General features: G+C 32.4%; 1 protein-coding gene across 2 annotated transcripts; it reads right to left on the minus strand.

The window, feature by feature from the left end:
* Positions 1 to 1,075: 1,075 nt before the first annotated feature.
* LOC131661291 (starch synthase 1, chloroplastic/amyloplastic) lies at positions 1,076 to 6,325 on the minus strand. 2 transcript variants are annotated; one of them, XM_058930771.1, is made up of 15 exons: positions 5,803 to 6,325; positions 5,256 to 5,632; positions 5,056 to 5,133; positions 4,831 to 4,955; positions 4,619 to 4,700; positions 4,294 to 4,467; positions 3,584 to 3,665; positions 2,895 to 2,986; positions 2,748 to 2,810; positions 2,585 to 2,674; positions 2,323 to 2,447; positions 2,131 to 2,239; positions 1,979 to 2,049; positions 1,787 to 1,826; positions 1,076 to 1,631 (listed from the first exon to the last, which is right to left on the minus strand). In XM_058930771.1, the coding sequence occupies exons 1-15, from the start codon at positions 6,122 to 6,124 to the stop codon at positions 1,476 to 1,478; spliced, it is 1,986 nt and encodes a 661-aa protein (XP_058786754.1). In that variant the 5' UTR covers positions 6,125 to 6,325; the 3' UTR covers positions 1,076 to 1,475. The 2 variants fall into 2 exon arrangements, with proteins under 2 accessions (XP_058786754.1, XP_058786755.1); XM_058930772.1 differs by having other exon boundaries at positions 5,256 to 5,623; positions 5,803 to 6,322.
* Positions 6,326 to 15,755: the final 9,430 nt, after the last annotated feature.

The raw sequence follows: 15,755 nt of genomic DNA on the forward strand, positions 1-15,755 counted from the left end.
TTGTCAAATCTTATGTGGATACTAATAATAACTAATAAATATAATTGAGAACTAATCAATACGATTAAAGTCTAATGAATATAAACATATTTTAATAGAACATGTGACAGTTATGTAGAGTATATTTCACAGTTACAAAACAAAAAATTTGATCGAGATAAATGTGATAATTGTGAGATTAATTGTATAAAAAATTGATTTTTGATAAGACTTTTGAAATCAATTACCAATAAGCATTACTGAGCATAATTTTTTTTATATTAGATCATAACAATCAAAACTCCTTTGTTCAACTTTCTGTTTTTGAATATTTGTATAATATTAATTTGAATTAATAGAAGTTTTTATTATTTTAAAAATAATTTTTATAAAAATATTTTTCAAAATATTATAAAATTTTTAAATTTATTTATTTTAAAATTGAAAGATTAATTTTAACATTTTCAAAATATAGTCGAAATCATAATTATTTTTTTGAAAAAATACATATCAATTCTAAAATAAATTTTTTGAAAAACTATTTAAAATATCTTCAAAATTAAATAGTTTTTTTAAAAGAATTAATATTAAAAAATCAATAAAATACTTAAAATAATATTTTTAAAATAATTATTCAAATAAATTTTCATTTAAAATTTTTTTAAAAAATTTTCCATAATATTTTTAAAGCAATTTATAACTTTTTTTTAAACAAATATATATAATTCTATAAAAATTATTTTAAAAAAAAATTAAAACATACAGACCCTAAAATTTGATAGGTGATATACACCAACATAAATAAACTAATAACGAAAGTATGATATCAGTTATCATTTTATGCCACACCGAACTAACTCTTTTGTTGAAACCTAACATATGTTTGGATACTTGATTTTTATCAAAGCAATAGTAAAAACTTTGTGGATTAAAGTGGATGATTGATCATATCAAACTACAAACACAAACCAAATCTTACACCAGCAAGTCCCTCCTCGCCAACATCCATGATATTTTCATTTTCTGCATCTTTTCTTCTTCTATACAAAACCAACATTTGGAGCTAATTTCACGTCGAATCTTCGTCACATCAGAATAATCCTTGTGATGAACCAAAACTCAATATTGTGTACAGTAACATTCACCATTGCTTCATACATAGTTACAAACAACGTGGAACTACAATAAATATAAAAAATTCTAGGACTACTTACCTGATTTTATGCACATATCATAGAATAGACAGCCCAAGAAGGGTAAGATATTATCATGTGTCGTGCACCCTCAACAAATGGTAGGAAAAAAATTGTGTTTAATAGTAAAAATTACAGCAAGCAGCTGGCCTCAAATGATAAGAGAAAAAAAGGCTACTTTCCTGTTATCAATCGGTCACGATTATCATTATCATGAACAGGAAAATTCCCATATCTAGCCTTGGTATTGAAGGAAAATCTTGAGTTGATCTTTGATGCTTTGTGCCAACTTCATTTCTGCTTTTAGCAATAGGGTGGATCCATGAATGCCCACTCGATGATTTGCTCGTATTGAGTGGCGGCTTTTTCCCACGTGTAATCTCTCGTCATACCTCTTTTCATTAATCCCTCCCATGAAGACTTGTGTTCGTTATATGTTTGAATGGCGTATCTTAGAGCCTGGCGAAATTGATAAAAGTCAAAACTACAACTTCGACAACCACAGTAAAAGATGATAACGAAAGATAACAAGGCATGTGCAAGACATGTCCACAACTATTTGCTAAAGAGAGAGACTAGAAATTTAATATATTGAAATATATAGACGTGCTTACCACTAGCATGCTCTCCTTTGATAGCGGAGTAAACGTCCACCTGTTAATGAAATTTAAAACAATGTCAAACAAAATGAAATTAACTATTATTTTGCTCGGACAATAGAGTTGTAAGGTACTAAGGTTCATTAAGAATAAGCGATAATTAGAAACTTAAAAGAGAAAAGAAATCCAAGTTCCCGAGCTACATACCCTGTGCCTTCAGCATTGCATCCTTCGGCACTGGTTCCTACAGGAAATGGATTAAAATTTTGAACTGTATCCTGTAAAACCACAAAATCGAAGGTGTCAACACAAGGAAATAATACTGAATTAATCGACTACTTCATAATTTCTTGACTTACTCTTAGTCCCCCAGTTTCATGAACCACCGGTATAGTTCCATATCTCATTGCATATAACTGATTTAGTCCGCATGGCTCGAATGTTGATGGCATTAACAGTATATCACAGCTGATCATAGAAGGAATAAATTAAAAAAGAATAATTGATGCAGAAACATTAGAGTAACAATCATACATAAATTGTGGATTTACCCTGCAGTTATTCTATGAGATACGGGAACATTAAATCCAACCCAACCACGGAATTTATCTTTATAAATTGACTCTGTTGCTCTCATCCAATCTTCGTAAATAGGATTCCCTGAACCAAGCATTACCTGAAAAATGGCAAAATAGTTGGAGGCTAGAATATAAGACTACAAATACAATATATTCCTCGGAATATATATACTTATAATATTTACCAAATATACTCTCAAATGATATTGTAAAACTAATTTACAAAAGCACTTACAAACTGAACATCATCTATCATAAGCTCTGGAATTGCCTGGCGAATCAGCTCAATACCTTTCTGGTAATCAAGTCTTCCAACAAACCCAATCTACAAGTTTCAGCCACGATCAATAAAAGAAAGAGTGAGAATGAACTTTACCATATAGAGAATATGAACTTACCATCGGACAGTCAGGCCTCACTGGAAGACCCAATTCCTTCTGCAAGGCAACCTTACATTTCACCTGTCCATTACAGATAATTAGGGTAAGGAAAGTTCAGCTTAAGATATAAAGGGCAGGTGATCTACAGCAAAAGACTAAAACCACCTTCCCAGAAATGTCTTCGGCAGAGTAGTTGCTAGCAAGATGTTCATCGGTTGATGGGTCCCATTCAGTAACATCAATTCCATTTGTGATCCCTAATCAATATTAAAACCATTACAAGTTTGAGCATCAAAGTGCATCATTCAGTAATGAATTAACAATATCCTAGCAATTATCCTCCATCAACTTTGGAAAACACTAGAGTAGGCAACTTTGTCTATTTTTTGTTAGTTGATTAATCTCCACCACTAGCTTTATGCTTGAACAGTCTCATAACCAATCCATACATTAACACAACATGAAAACTAACAATTAATCAAAGTTTCGTGTGCAAAATCCAAAGTCTACTAATTGCCACTCTTCATGAACACAACATGGTAATTAACCATTAATTAAAACAGAGGTGCGACAACAAACAAAATTGTACGTTGCATAAGATTTTCTTTTTATTGAAAGAAAAATTGATAAGAACAGGATTCCAAGTCAGCCCTACTGTTATTGGTGAAAATGAAAGCATTGTTGAGATGGTCAAATTGTCCCATTATAATCTAAAACTTTATTGAAGATGTGCATTTTCCATGAAGGGGATGAGTATAAACATATATCATTTTAAAAATATGTAAACCATAATAAACATTTCATGGTAAGAGCTTGAAAATGTATGAACAAGAAAAATCAGTTGAAAAACATACCGCTGAGAATACTTTTTCTATCGCGTAATATTTCATGAAGACCGAATCCACCTTCATTAGTTGTTATCTCCCATGAATAGCCCTGAAAAAGGGACAAAAGTCTCTAAGCATTTCATACAATAATAACACACATACAAACTGGAAACTCTATTAAACCTGAAAAAAGAAATTGGATGGAGGATTTTGGAAGGGATGAAGGCACGTATTTTTATTTTCTAAATTAAAGAAGCCATAAAGTATTTTTAAACAAGAATTTAATATGAATGAAAGCTTACATCACCATCAATCATATTATTATTTCAATTTTTAAAAATTTCAAATATATACCAAAATAAAGACATAGTCCTTCAAACCCTTCTCCAAAATCCTCTATCCAAAGTCCAAACATACACTTCATGTTGGTTACTTATTCCATTCGTTTTACCATTGCTATAACCGATTCCCATTCCCCCTTCTTTTGACGCAGGCAAGGTTGTTACAACTTATAAGCCACTTGTCTTTTACAGAGATTGCCAATATACTATAACCAATAGGTATTGTGAGTTATAACAATGTGATTTCAGCTTTTAGTATTTGGTGGGATATATAAAAATTGGTAAATTGAGTGTCCACTATGAGGAACTGAAAGAATTTGGATTAATTAAAAAATACCCAAAATCTAACTAGAAAAAACAATAGGAAACAAAATAAGTGAAATGAAGTATAAATACCTTGCTGACTGTTACTATTCGATCAGCTGTAACAATGGCGCCTTTTAAAAAATTGACAGCTTCGCCTGTATCAAGAGCATGCGTCCTCGCCCATGTAGGGAACACCCATCCAAGTGCTCCATACCATTCTTGAGGCAGCCCTAAATTGCTATACGTAATTGCAGGTTCCACTCCCTAACATATAAATTTATCAGCTACTTTGCTGATTTAACAAGGCTACACTACTTAAAGATGCTAGGTATGAAAAGCATACTATTATGAATTGCTATTGCTTAGCAACACCTTCAAAAAATCAAAAAAATAAATCAAAGATGAATTAATTTACCTGGTGTGCAATATTGTGAATCACTAATATGCTACGTGCATCCTTATATACCCCATATGGACGATATTTGGCTGCCAAAAGTCTGCATTACAGTACCGGTGTAAGGTGGTACCAAATCAGAAAAATCACAAGAAGCTTTAAATGAAATTTAAAATGTAAAAATCTACATGCCACTAGGAGTAAAAATGAAATATAAAGGTAGCTATGCATACACTGAAACTAGGCTGGCATGCCAATCGTTAACAAGGAATAGACATTTTTCTCCATAAGTGAAACCTCCCAATGGAAGCACCAATGGGGCTTCACATGCTGCATGGGAAAGTAAAGTGAACCGAAACTGTAAAACCAAATGAGAGGGAAATTTATTATTAATCATATATCAAAGATGGAAGTAGAATGCTAATCTAGCACTAAAGGTAGAAGAAGTAAGAATATACCTGATTATCCGTAAAAGTCCCAATCTTGTCCCCATAAGGATTCCCTGGTCTATGGAATGAAGGGTGATCGACAAATACCTAAAAACAGCAATGCAGTATAAAACTGATTATCATCAACCATACCAACACCAATTAGATGCTAAGATGCAAGAAATCAAATCCAAAAGTAGCAAATGCCTAGAATAGGAGGTTCTTCTTACCCAATCAACCCCTTCCCTATACTCATGGTAAAAGCCAACTTCCTGAGCAGCACCAAAGCAAAATACGTTGATATTTCTATCAAGATCAACCGCACTAGAAAACTTCTTATCTGCAGCAGTACCATGTTGGTATCTAGGAGAGATAACCATAACACGATGTCCCCGACCCGCCAGCGCTATTGGCAAAGAACCACAAACATCAGCAAGTCCACCAGTCTTCGAATACGGCGCAGCTTCTGATGTCACAAAAACAATATTGTGGGACACTCTAATCTCAGCCTTATCTTCTCCTACATTTGTATCCCCCGGTTCTTCAACTTCATCACTCCTTAATTCCCCTCGATGAGTATCAGTAGTAGTAGTTTTCCCTGCATGTACTAATCTCGTAAACTTTTTGTAACAAATCAAAAATCATAACAATAACACAATATTATCATTGATTCAAATCCATAATACCTAACACCTAATTAGAATAAGCCAAGCAAATGAATTTCAATTATATAGTAATGCATATGAATTCGAAAAAGAGAAAACACAAAAGGCAAACCAGAGTCAGTAGTACTCAAACGAAATCCAACAAGAGAGCCAAAATCATCAATCTCTTTAGACAACAAGAGAGCTCTATCTTCATCACGCTGTTGAATTTCATCATCTTCAAAGGAAACAGGTCCGTCTGGTGAAGCGGGGGGACCACCATCAGTATCACCGGAAACTGATCTTAAGGTAGCATTTTTAGTAGCTTTTTTGAGGTTAGAAGGAAAACACAATTGTGGCAAGAATCTTGAATTGGAAAGAGGTCGAGATGGAGATGAAGATGCACGGGGATGGTGATGATGGAGAAGGAGACGAGGAATTTCTAGTGACTCCATGGGGATTCGAAGGAACGAAGTCCAATGGAGGAGGGAAAGGATCGCGAAGAGAGAGTGTTGTGTGTGTGTGGTGTGTGTACAAAAAGGGGTCACATGAGATGAATGACGTGGGATGAAACTAGATATGGAGAGAGAAAAGGGGTCACAGAAAATGCGCCAATACCGATACAAAAAATAACGCTAGATTAGTGTACATTTTAGGTCCATCGACATGAATTTTATTTATTTATAGAATAGTTATAGTATTTATTGGTAGGGTTGTATGCTACCACTAGATCTCGATCTCTTTTTTTAGTTTGATTGAGGACGAGGACGAGGACTCTTTTGAGTTTGGTCTCCAACATTGTCATATACTACTAGTAGTACTGTTTTTATTTATTCTGGTATCTGATTATACGTGCGCGTATTTTATGCTGGATTGATGGCAACTTGCAAGTGCCGACATAAATTTTATATTAATTAGAGGCAGCTAAATATAGGTGCAAATTATTCTCTTGTGCGGACAAAAACTATTCTAATCACAAGAAATTTAAATTTTAGTGATATATAGAATTCGTTTAGTGATATAAAATCATTTTTAATTCATTATTATTACTTTAAAAATATTAAATATTTTATTTCTTAAAATATAATGAAAAAATGAATTTTGGCCATTAAAGAATTTAATTGAAATGTACTAACACTAAAGAAATTTTACACTCTCAGTTATCATAACCGTTGATAAGTTAGTAATATTATATTTTTAATTTTTTAAAGTAATACAATTGATTGTGTAAAAAATTTTGCACTGATAGTACATGTGCATATGTGCATAGTAATTAAACTATAAATTAAATTAAAGAAGATTATAGAAAGTGTTAATTATTCTTATTTGTGGCATTAACAAAATGTTTTCACTAGAATCCAAGAGCACTTGGATGAGATTGCGAAAATACCAAGGTTAATCTTTCCGGTCTTAAGCATGCATCAGTGTTAAATCTCTTAGAAAGAGTTTGCCGCCTATTATGATTCTACAAGGCTAGTCTTTGCAGTTGCACGCAGAAAATACCAAGTTTATACAAAAAAAGTGTTTTCACTAGAATTGTAGATCAAATTATACCTGTTATGCTTATAATTACACTCTTTTAAAGATTTTTGACGGATTATACCAATCTGTATCGACCAAGGAATAAGAAAATTTTATAAATAGGTTTGCTAAGGGAAGAGAAATAAAGATAAGAGATTTGGATCAAGTGAAGTGTGCTGAAGATGAAGGAGGTACACTTTTGATGCAGAAAAAAAATATAAAGCATAAGTGTAAGACATATTTTTACAATTTATTTAGCAAAGGATGTGATATCTCACCAGATCTAGGAGACTCGGCATTAGAGAGAGGACCGAAATTATAATTATTACCGTCTCATTCAAAAGCAAGAGATAAAGAAAGCGTGAAAAGGATGAGTAATTATAAGGCAGTTGGGCTAGGAAATATACCGATTAAAGTATGGAAATTTCTTGGAGAAAAAGGTATTGAGTGTCTCACCAAACTCTTTAATTTTATAAGGCCAAAGAAAATGTCAGATGAATGGAGAATAAGCACTTTAATTCTAATCTATAAGAACAATGGCGATATACAAAATTGTGAACACAATAGAAGGATTAAACTTATGAGTCATATCATGAAGTTATAGGAAAAAATGATTGAACAAAGACTAAGAAAAGAGACTCAAGTCATCGAGAATCAATTTGGTTTTATGCTTGGAAGGTCAACCATGGAAAAGACCTATCTACTATGGCGTTGATGGAGCAGTATCAGATGGACAAATAGGACCTGCACTTAATTTTTATTGACTTGGAGAAGGCATATGATAGAGTTCCTAAAGAGATTTTGTGGAAATTCCTAGAGAGAAAAAGGGTTAGGATTGCATATATTCGAGCTTCCAAGATATGTATGAAGGGATATCGACTATCATGCAGACATAATATGAAGAAATAGACAATTTCCCCATTATAATAAGTTTGCATCAAGGTTCAACACTAAGCCTCTACCTCTTTACCATAATTTTGGACGTACTCACGAAACAAATCCAAGAGATAGCATCAGGGCCGGTCCTTTGAATTTGAGTGCCTTGGGCGAATCAAAAGAGTGATGCCCCTATAATTTTTTTAAACAATAAATACATAAGGATAAAATAAATAATTGGATAAAAAATACATTTTCATTTGACATCTTGCAAAAAGAATACAAGTATGGATCTTTGAATCAATGTTTATACTACATCAAAACATAAACCACTATAAAAAGACTTATTCTTCTTCTTCTTCTTCTTCTCTATATTTTTTCAAATACTTGATCAAACTTTTTTGTTTTTGTTTTTTGTAATCAAGATATATTAATAAGAACCAAAAGTTCTACAAGAGATTACGAAAGAACACAACAATGTCGAACCAAAGAAAAATTACCCGCCAAAATACAACCTAAGATAAATACAACAAAGGCTCTTTGCAAAAATCATAAAAGTTATAATTGGTACGCATAATTTTTCCTATGAACGACCACCTCCAAATAAGGGCCTTAATACTCCAAACGGTATCGGGAACTTTTTATTAGTTTTATAGCCACATCAATTACACATGTCTTTTTTTGCACACTTTTGCTAATTTTATTAGCAACAGTTAAGAATTCAAACCACATAATCATAGCTATTAAAAATGCAAAGTTTCCAATTCCATGAGTTGATAAAGATTCAGCTTCACTCTTAATTTTGGGATCATTATCTTGTACAACTAGTTGAACTAGTGCTTCTCTTACATCTAAAATTTAAGATTTAATTGCATATACAATATACACATGATTTTTCCCACGTGTTTGTTACAATGGATTAATAGTTTAACCTTTCGCATTGTCTCTAAGAATTTTTCAAAATTTTGTCGAATGAGAAAATACAGTATAAATACGTTGTAACACTCCAAAAAAAATATTTAGCTTTAGTACAAGAATTTGCAATATCACAAAGTGTCAAGTTAAGGCTATGACAATCACATGTTGTGTATAATGCTCTAGGGTTAACATCTAATACTTTTCTTTGTACACCTTGATGTTTATATTTCATGTTTGATCCATTATCATATACTTGTCCTCTCGCATTATTAATATCTAGACCAAGAGTTTACAATATATTTTGTAATTCTTCAAACAATCTTTGACCTGTTGTGTCATAGACTTTTAAAATTTCTACAGAAAACTCTTCAATTTTTATTGAACTTGTAGAAACATCCACACAACGTATAATGGGATTCATTTGTTCTTGATCACTTACATCATGAGTACAATGAAGAATCACAGAAAAATATTTTGCTTCTTTGGTTTTTTCGACTATTGCACTTTTGACTTCATTACCTAACATGTTAATCAATTCATTTTGAATCTTATGACAAAGCTATTGATAATTAATTTCATTATTCTTAATACGTTCAAAAAGTTTTTGCTTGACAGGATCCCATTTTGCAATCATTTTAACAAGATGTAATACGGTGAACTGACTTTAAAGAAATGTCGCGGTTAAGCAAGAGTCGCCACCGACTTTTATTTTATCCAAATTAATGAAAGGCTAAAAAGAACAGAAAAAAACCTTTTTGAAAGAGATTGAGTTCGGGGGGTAGGTTATACAAAGGGAAGGTGTAAGGCACCCTTTGCATCCATGGTTATCCATGGACTCTTAATTGCTTAGCTCACTTTTGAGTTGTTTGAAATGTTTGAAGTGTGAATAAGAAAGGTTTTTGAAGAATAACTTTAGCTTGTAAATAAGCGTAGTCTTTTTGAAAGAAGAGGTGTAAAAAGTAATTTTGAATTTGTTTGAATTGAGCAAGCAATTAAAAGTTACCTACCCTAAGTTTTGAAAAATTGTTCTTTTAGTCTTTCGGGCGAAAGGGTCCATCCATACCATGAGGGGGCAGGAAGTCTTTCAATTGGATGCTGAAGGGTCATCAAGTTATCGTTCGCCATAAGACTGTCCCTTGCCATAAAGAGGGCAGGTAGTCTAAGGGAAGGATATAATAGTCATTAATCTTTTAGGCATCATGCGAGGATACCTTAGCAATAGGACAATCATCTTATTTTTCCGAGGCAGCATCGAGGGACTAGATGATTTTTATTCTTTAAGGCAACCTTGCTTGAGGTATCCTCGAAATCGATGGACTTGACTATTTAGTACAATTAGAGGCAACAGGCAACAGATAAATAAGGCAACAAGGCAACGAGAGGAATTACCCTAAAGGTGTGTGTGCGGCACAATCATGTGATTCATTCAGATATTTTTATCTTGTAATTAGTGATCTAACTCTGTTCAAGGCTTGCACTCCCTAAGATTACTAACCACGCAGTTTAAAATTGCAGAAATTAAAGGCTGAAAAAATAAAAGTCCTACACTATTACAATAAACACCCGCGGGGAAGGGGAAAATAAAAGACAGGAAATAAGAGGGAACAATAATTAGTCAAAATCCTTGAATGCCTTGATCTTTCTCGAACCCTTGATCAGCTCTGAAAATTAAGAGGAAAATAAATAAGGGGTTAGTGTATTACAGATTCATTAACTATAGAGGCAAACCTTATTTTAATTCAAAAGCAAAATAAAAATAATAATGATGCTAAAAAAATAGAAACTTAGCTTTTTTTGATATGGCATGACGCGTGGCTGAAGGATTTTGGTTACTCCTGAAAATTAGCCACGAAGAAGAAAAATGTTAGTGTATTAACTGATCTAAACCCTAATTGATTACGAACCCTAAAAAGTTTAAAACCCTAATCCTGAACCTAAAAGGGTTATTTAAGAAAACTTATTGTGACCCAAAAGGTTTATAAGGCTTAAAAATGCGTTAGCGGATGACACCTACCTGAAGATTCTAGGGTTTATAAATGAATCGAGGTTAACAAACCTAAAAAATTAATTATTGGTTTTTTAACCTAATTAATTAAAAAATATGTACAACAAATAATATTTTTAATGTTAAAAAGACATTTATTATGAGAAAAAATCGAATCTTCGATTAAATAAGTTCAAAGGTCAAGAACATATTATTTACCAAATAAAAGACATTTTATATAGTTTAAATAAAAAAATATCAAAATAGAAACAAATAAATAAACAAAAAGAAGACCTATGTAATTAAACAAAAATAAATAAAAGAGAAAAGTTAAAGGAACTTAGCTTCGAATCTGGTGTATGAGGGTGCTGGTGATCCATGGTGTGCCCCCCTCCTCTGCTGCGTTGGATCTTATTCGGTTATTAATCTGACGGTGATGGATGAGGGTTCATAGTGGTCTGCGTGGGAGATGCTGCGTGGGATTTGTGAGCAAATAAATTGAAAAAATTGCATTATGAAAAACCTGGGGATCGAACCCAAGTCATTATAGTGAAACCCCATGTCACTCTACCAGTTATGCTGCGCTTCTTCTTTGATATCACAATAGAAACAAATAATAAAATAAACAAAACATTATGGTGGACGAAGTCAACCAAGCAGTTGCTGTGGGCCCCGGTATGTCTGCGCGCATCCAATCAAAGGAGAAAGGGATATGGATTGTTTTGACTAGCCAATCACAAAAAGAGAGAGAAGCTGGAATTTTTGGCCAGCCAATGGGACATAGACACGCGGTCATCTTCCTCGACAAAACTCTCACAAAGTTTAGCTACAATTTAGCTATGGTGTTGCTGCGTTTTTTATCGTAGCAGCCTCTGCAAAAAACAAAACTTGAACAAAGTATGTTAAACAAGATTAAATCACGCCCAGATCCAGTAAACAAGATGCCACAGACTCATTGGAAGCGTTATTTTGGCTTGAGGCGCATTGCAACATCGAATACGAACAAATCCATGGTTATGCCCTAACAATGGCATATCTTTATCCCTGCACTAAAACTTATGAATAACGGTTCTAATGGACTCCAAGCACCACTATAATCACAAACACACGATTAGATTGGATTAAAACACCACAAATAATCAAAACGAAAAGTTTAACATAAAGGAAGATGATTAACATGGGACCTGCGTTCTGGGCAGCATGGGGCTCGACCAATGAATCCTTCTTACCCTACACCACCATGGGAGGATGTTGGAGTGATCGTTTGGCTTTGAATGATGCTGCCATGAGAGATCCGATTTGCATCTATTTTTTTCTCTCTTAGAACCCTAGTGCCATTGCTCCAATTTTCGTCCCCTAATGCTGAGCATATATTATGTATATATAGTAGTGTGAATTAGGGTAACAAACTTGGGCTAAATCTTGGTGAATTGCAAGATTTGTATTTGATTGATTCTTGAATGCAAACTTTCTAAAATTGTCCAATTTGTTCCTTCTCTTTCCAATCCCTATCTCCACGAAATTTGGACATATTATTGACATGGTGAGTGATTGGAATTGATTAGAATATAGAACCCAATCAAATCTTTATTATTTCTTTCAATCATTTGATTTAAATTGCATTTTAAATTAATAAAAATTCAAATAAAAATGAAATAAAATCATATGGGCGTGGTCATGGGATTAGAGATTATTAGTAACCTTAGAAACAAGTTTGGATCAAAAAATATTGGGCCCATTTGCAATAAAATCCAATTTGGCCCTTATTTGTTTCATGTACTTCACCCAAAGTCGACCAACTTTGACAAGGCATATCTCCCTCAATTTTAAAGATATCAAAGAGTTATAGGACTTTTTGGAAAGCTCAAGATGTCCTATATAAGCCACTTGGAGATTTTATCTTGATGATATGGCCCCTGACAAAAAACAGCTTTTTGCGATCTTCTAGAAGGACCTGTAATGTATTGGCTCATATCTCTTATGCGGAAGCATTTCTTGACCTTGGGCCCAACATCAAAGTTGTAGAGAATCAAATTTCCTTGAGAATAAGCTTTGGTAGAGGAATTTATGATAAAGTATGAGAGAGATATGATCACTCAAAGCTGGGTTGATTTTTAGTTCAAAACCCTAAATTAGTAACTTGGACATTTGATGATTTTGGAGCTTTCCTTGATGAATCATGATTAATCCTTGATCACATTATGAATGATACTTTAAAATGAGGATGTTGACCAAAAATTAGGAAATTTGACTGTACTTTGACCATAGTTGACTTTTAGGTCAAACTAGTCGACTGTTGACCATTTGAACTGTAGACTGAGCAATCTTATGAATTAGAGCTTGAAACTTGGCATGAGGACCTTTGAAGCATATGAGAGGCCATGGGATCCATTTGAGGTCCTAGAACTTGATTTTACTTGGAGAAATACAAAACCCTAGTTTAGAGGTTGTTGTATAGAAGAGAGACTGCATGCTTCCTTCTTGTGTATCTTTGAGCATTTGATAGTCAGATGGACTGAAATATGAATAAATATGATGGGCAAATTTTGGGGTATGACACAAGAGAAATAAAGTTTCCATTTTTTCCATATTAATCCTCTCATTTTTTTTCCCGAAATGCTATAAATTTTGCTCATCTAGGTATCTAGTAAAAAAAACTAGCCTAAGTAAGATTATCAATAATGTAAAATATTCTCTAGATCATTATTTTAATTTTAGTGCCTCAACTAAACTCTTTAGTGGTTAAGATTATGGATACATTAATTAATTTTATTTTAGGGGAATTAATTGATTTTATTCTACTCTATATTTTATTTATGGGAAATTACATTCTTTTATTAATTTTGACTTTGCAGTGCCCTGTAATTTTGTTAGCAAGTATTTTTTTAAAAAAATTGAGCAAGTACTTTTATAATAGAAAATTCTCTTTTAATATATATATATATATATATAGGGATAAAAAAATATTTTTTGGTGCCCCTAAAATTATGGGCCCCTGGGCTCTCGCCCCGCGAGCCCGTGCTCAGGGCCACCCCTGGATAGCATTGAGATGCATGTTTTTTTGCAGATGATATAGTCATACTTGAAAAGTCAAAGAGGATTTAAATGAAATGTTGGAAACAGGATTTAGAAACACATAGTTTTGGCCTAAGTAGAAGTAAAGCAAAGTATATAGAGTGTAAGTTCAATAAAAGAAGAAGCACTTATAACCTAGAGGTGAAAATTGGAGACCATACCATCTTGCAAGTCACACCATTTAAATAGCTCGGGTGCCAGATGATGGACAAATATGAGGAGATGTAAACCATCGAATTCAAACTGGGTGGTTGAAATAGATGAGGGCTTCAAGTGTTCTAAGTGATGGAAATGTACCGCTTAAGTTGAAGAGAAAATTTTGTCAGACTGCGATAAGTTCTGCGATGTTGTACGGGACAAAATGTTGTGCGCTTAAGAATCAACACGAGAATAAAGTAAATGTAACAGAGATGAGGATGTTGTGTTGGATGTATGGTAAGACTCTAAAGGGTATGATTAGAAATGAAAATTTTAGATAGAGAGAGAGAGAGAGGGAGAGAGAGAGAGAGAGAGAGAGAGAGAGAGAGAGAGAGAGAGTTGAGGTAACACCTATAGTAGAGAAGATTGTGGAAAATAGACTTAATTAGGTGGTTCAGACATGTAGAGAGAAGACTTGTAGATTATGTGGTAAGGATAATATATCAAATGGAGAGAAGTCAAACAACTAGAAGAAAGTGAAGACTTAGAAAGACTATAAGAGCAGTTATTAAGAATGATCTCGAGTTTAATAATTTCGATAAAATAATAGTTTTGAATAGAACATTATGGTGAAAGTTGATCCATATAGCCAACCCCATTTAGTAGAACAAATCTTAAATATTGTTGTTATATACATATAACTAATTACTTATTTTAATCTTTAATTTTATTTTAATATAATGCTTATTAAATGATTATTTAGTCTTATTAAAAATAATCTCATCTCACTTTTATTGATAAATAAATTCTATTTTATCAAATCACAATATCTTTCACTCAATAATAAAATAGTTTCCTCAATTTTTCTAACAAGTCACTATTTTTAATAATAATAGTTTTTTTTTAATTTTAAAACAAATTTTACTTTCTTTTTAATTTGATTCAAGTTAAATTAAATTTTATTCACTTAACCTAAATATGGAAATTGATACACTTTTAAATAGAGTATGAAATAATACTAAAAAATATATATAATTAAATAATAAATAATAAAAACATAATAATTTGATTGTGAATAAAAATTAAAATATTGTTAAAATAAAATTTGTCTAAAAATATTTAAAAATAAGAAAAACGATATAAAACTTATCAATTTTATAGTATATTTTAAGTGAATACAATATAATTTTATTAAATAAAATAAAAATATAGTAAGATTTGTTTAAAATTAAAGGAAACAATTTTTTTATTTAAAATCACATTTATTATGTAAAAATATTAATAGTTATGTTTTTAAGAAATATATAGTAGTCGGCATGGCAAGGACCGTCTTTGAGGGCATGCAATATAGCCTACCGTATAGAGCCTTAAATTTGTCACAATTAATATTTGGCTAAATAGTGCATCATAACATGTTTATAATGGTTAAAATATGGTTAGATAATGCATTTATTTGTTTTTCCATGATTAAACTACAACTAATATATACAGGGCTTTTGAAAAAATTGAGACGGCTCTAGGCATGGTCGACTACCTTTCAAGTATCTCATAAAAAAAGCGCTTCTTTATTGTTG

This window comes from Vicia villosa, linkage group LG3 (assembly GCF_029867415.1).
Source record: "Vicia villosa cultivar HV-30 ecotype Madison, WI linkage group LG3, Vvil1.0, whole genome shotgun sequence".
NCBI lineage: Eukaryota > Viridiplantae > Streptophyta > Magnoliopsida > Fabales > Fabaceae > Vicia > Vicia villosa.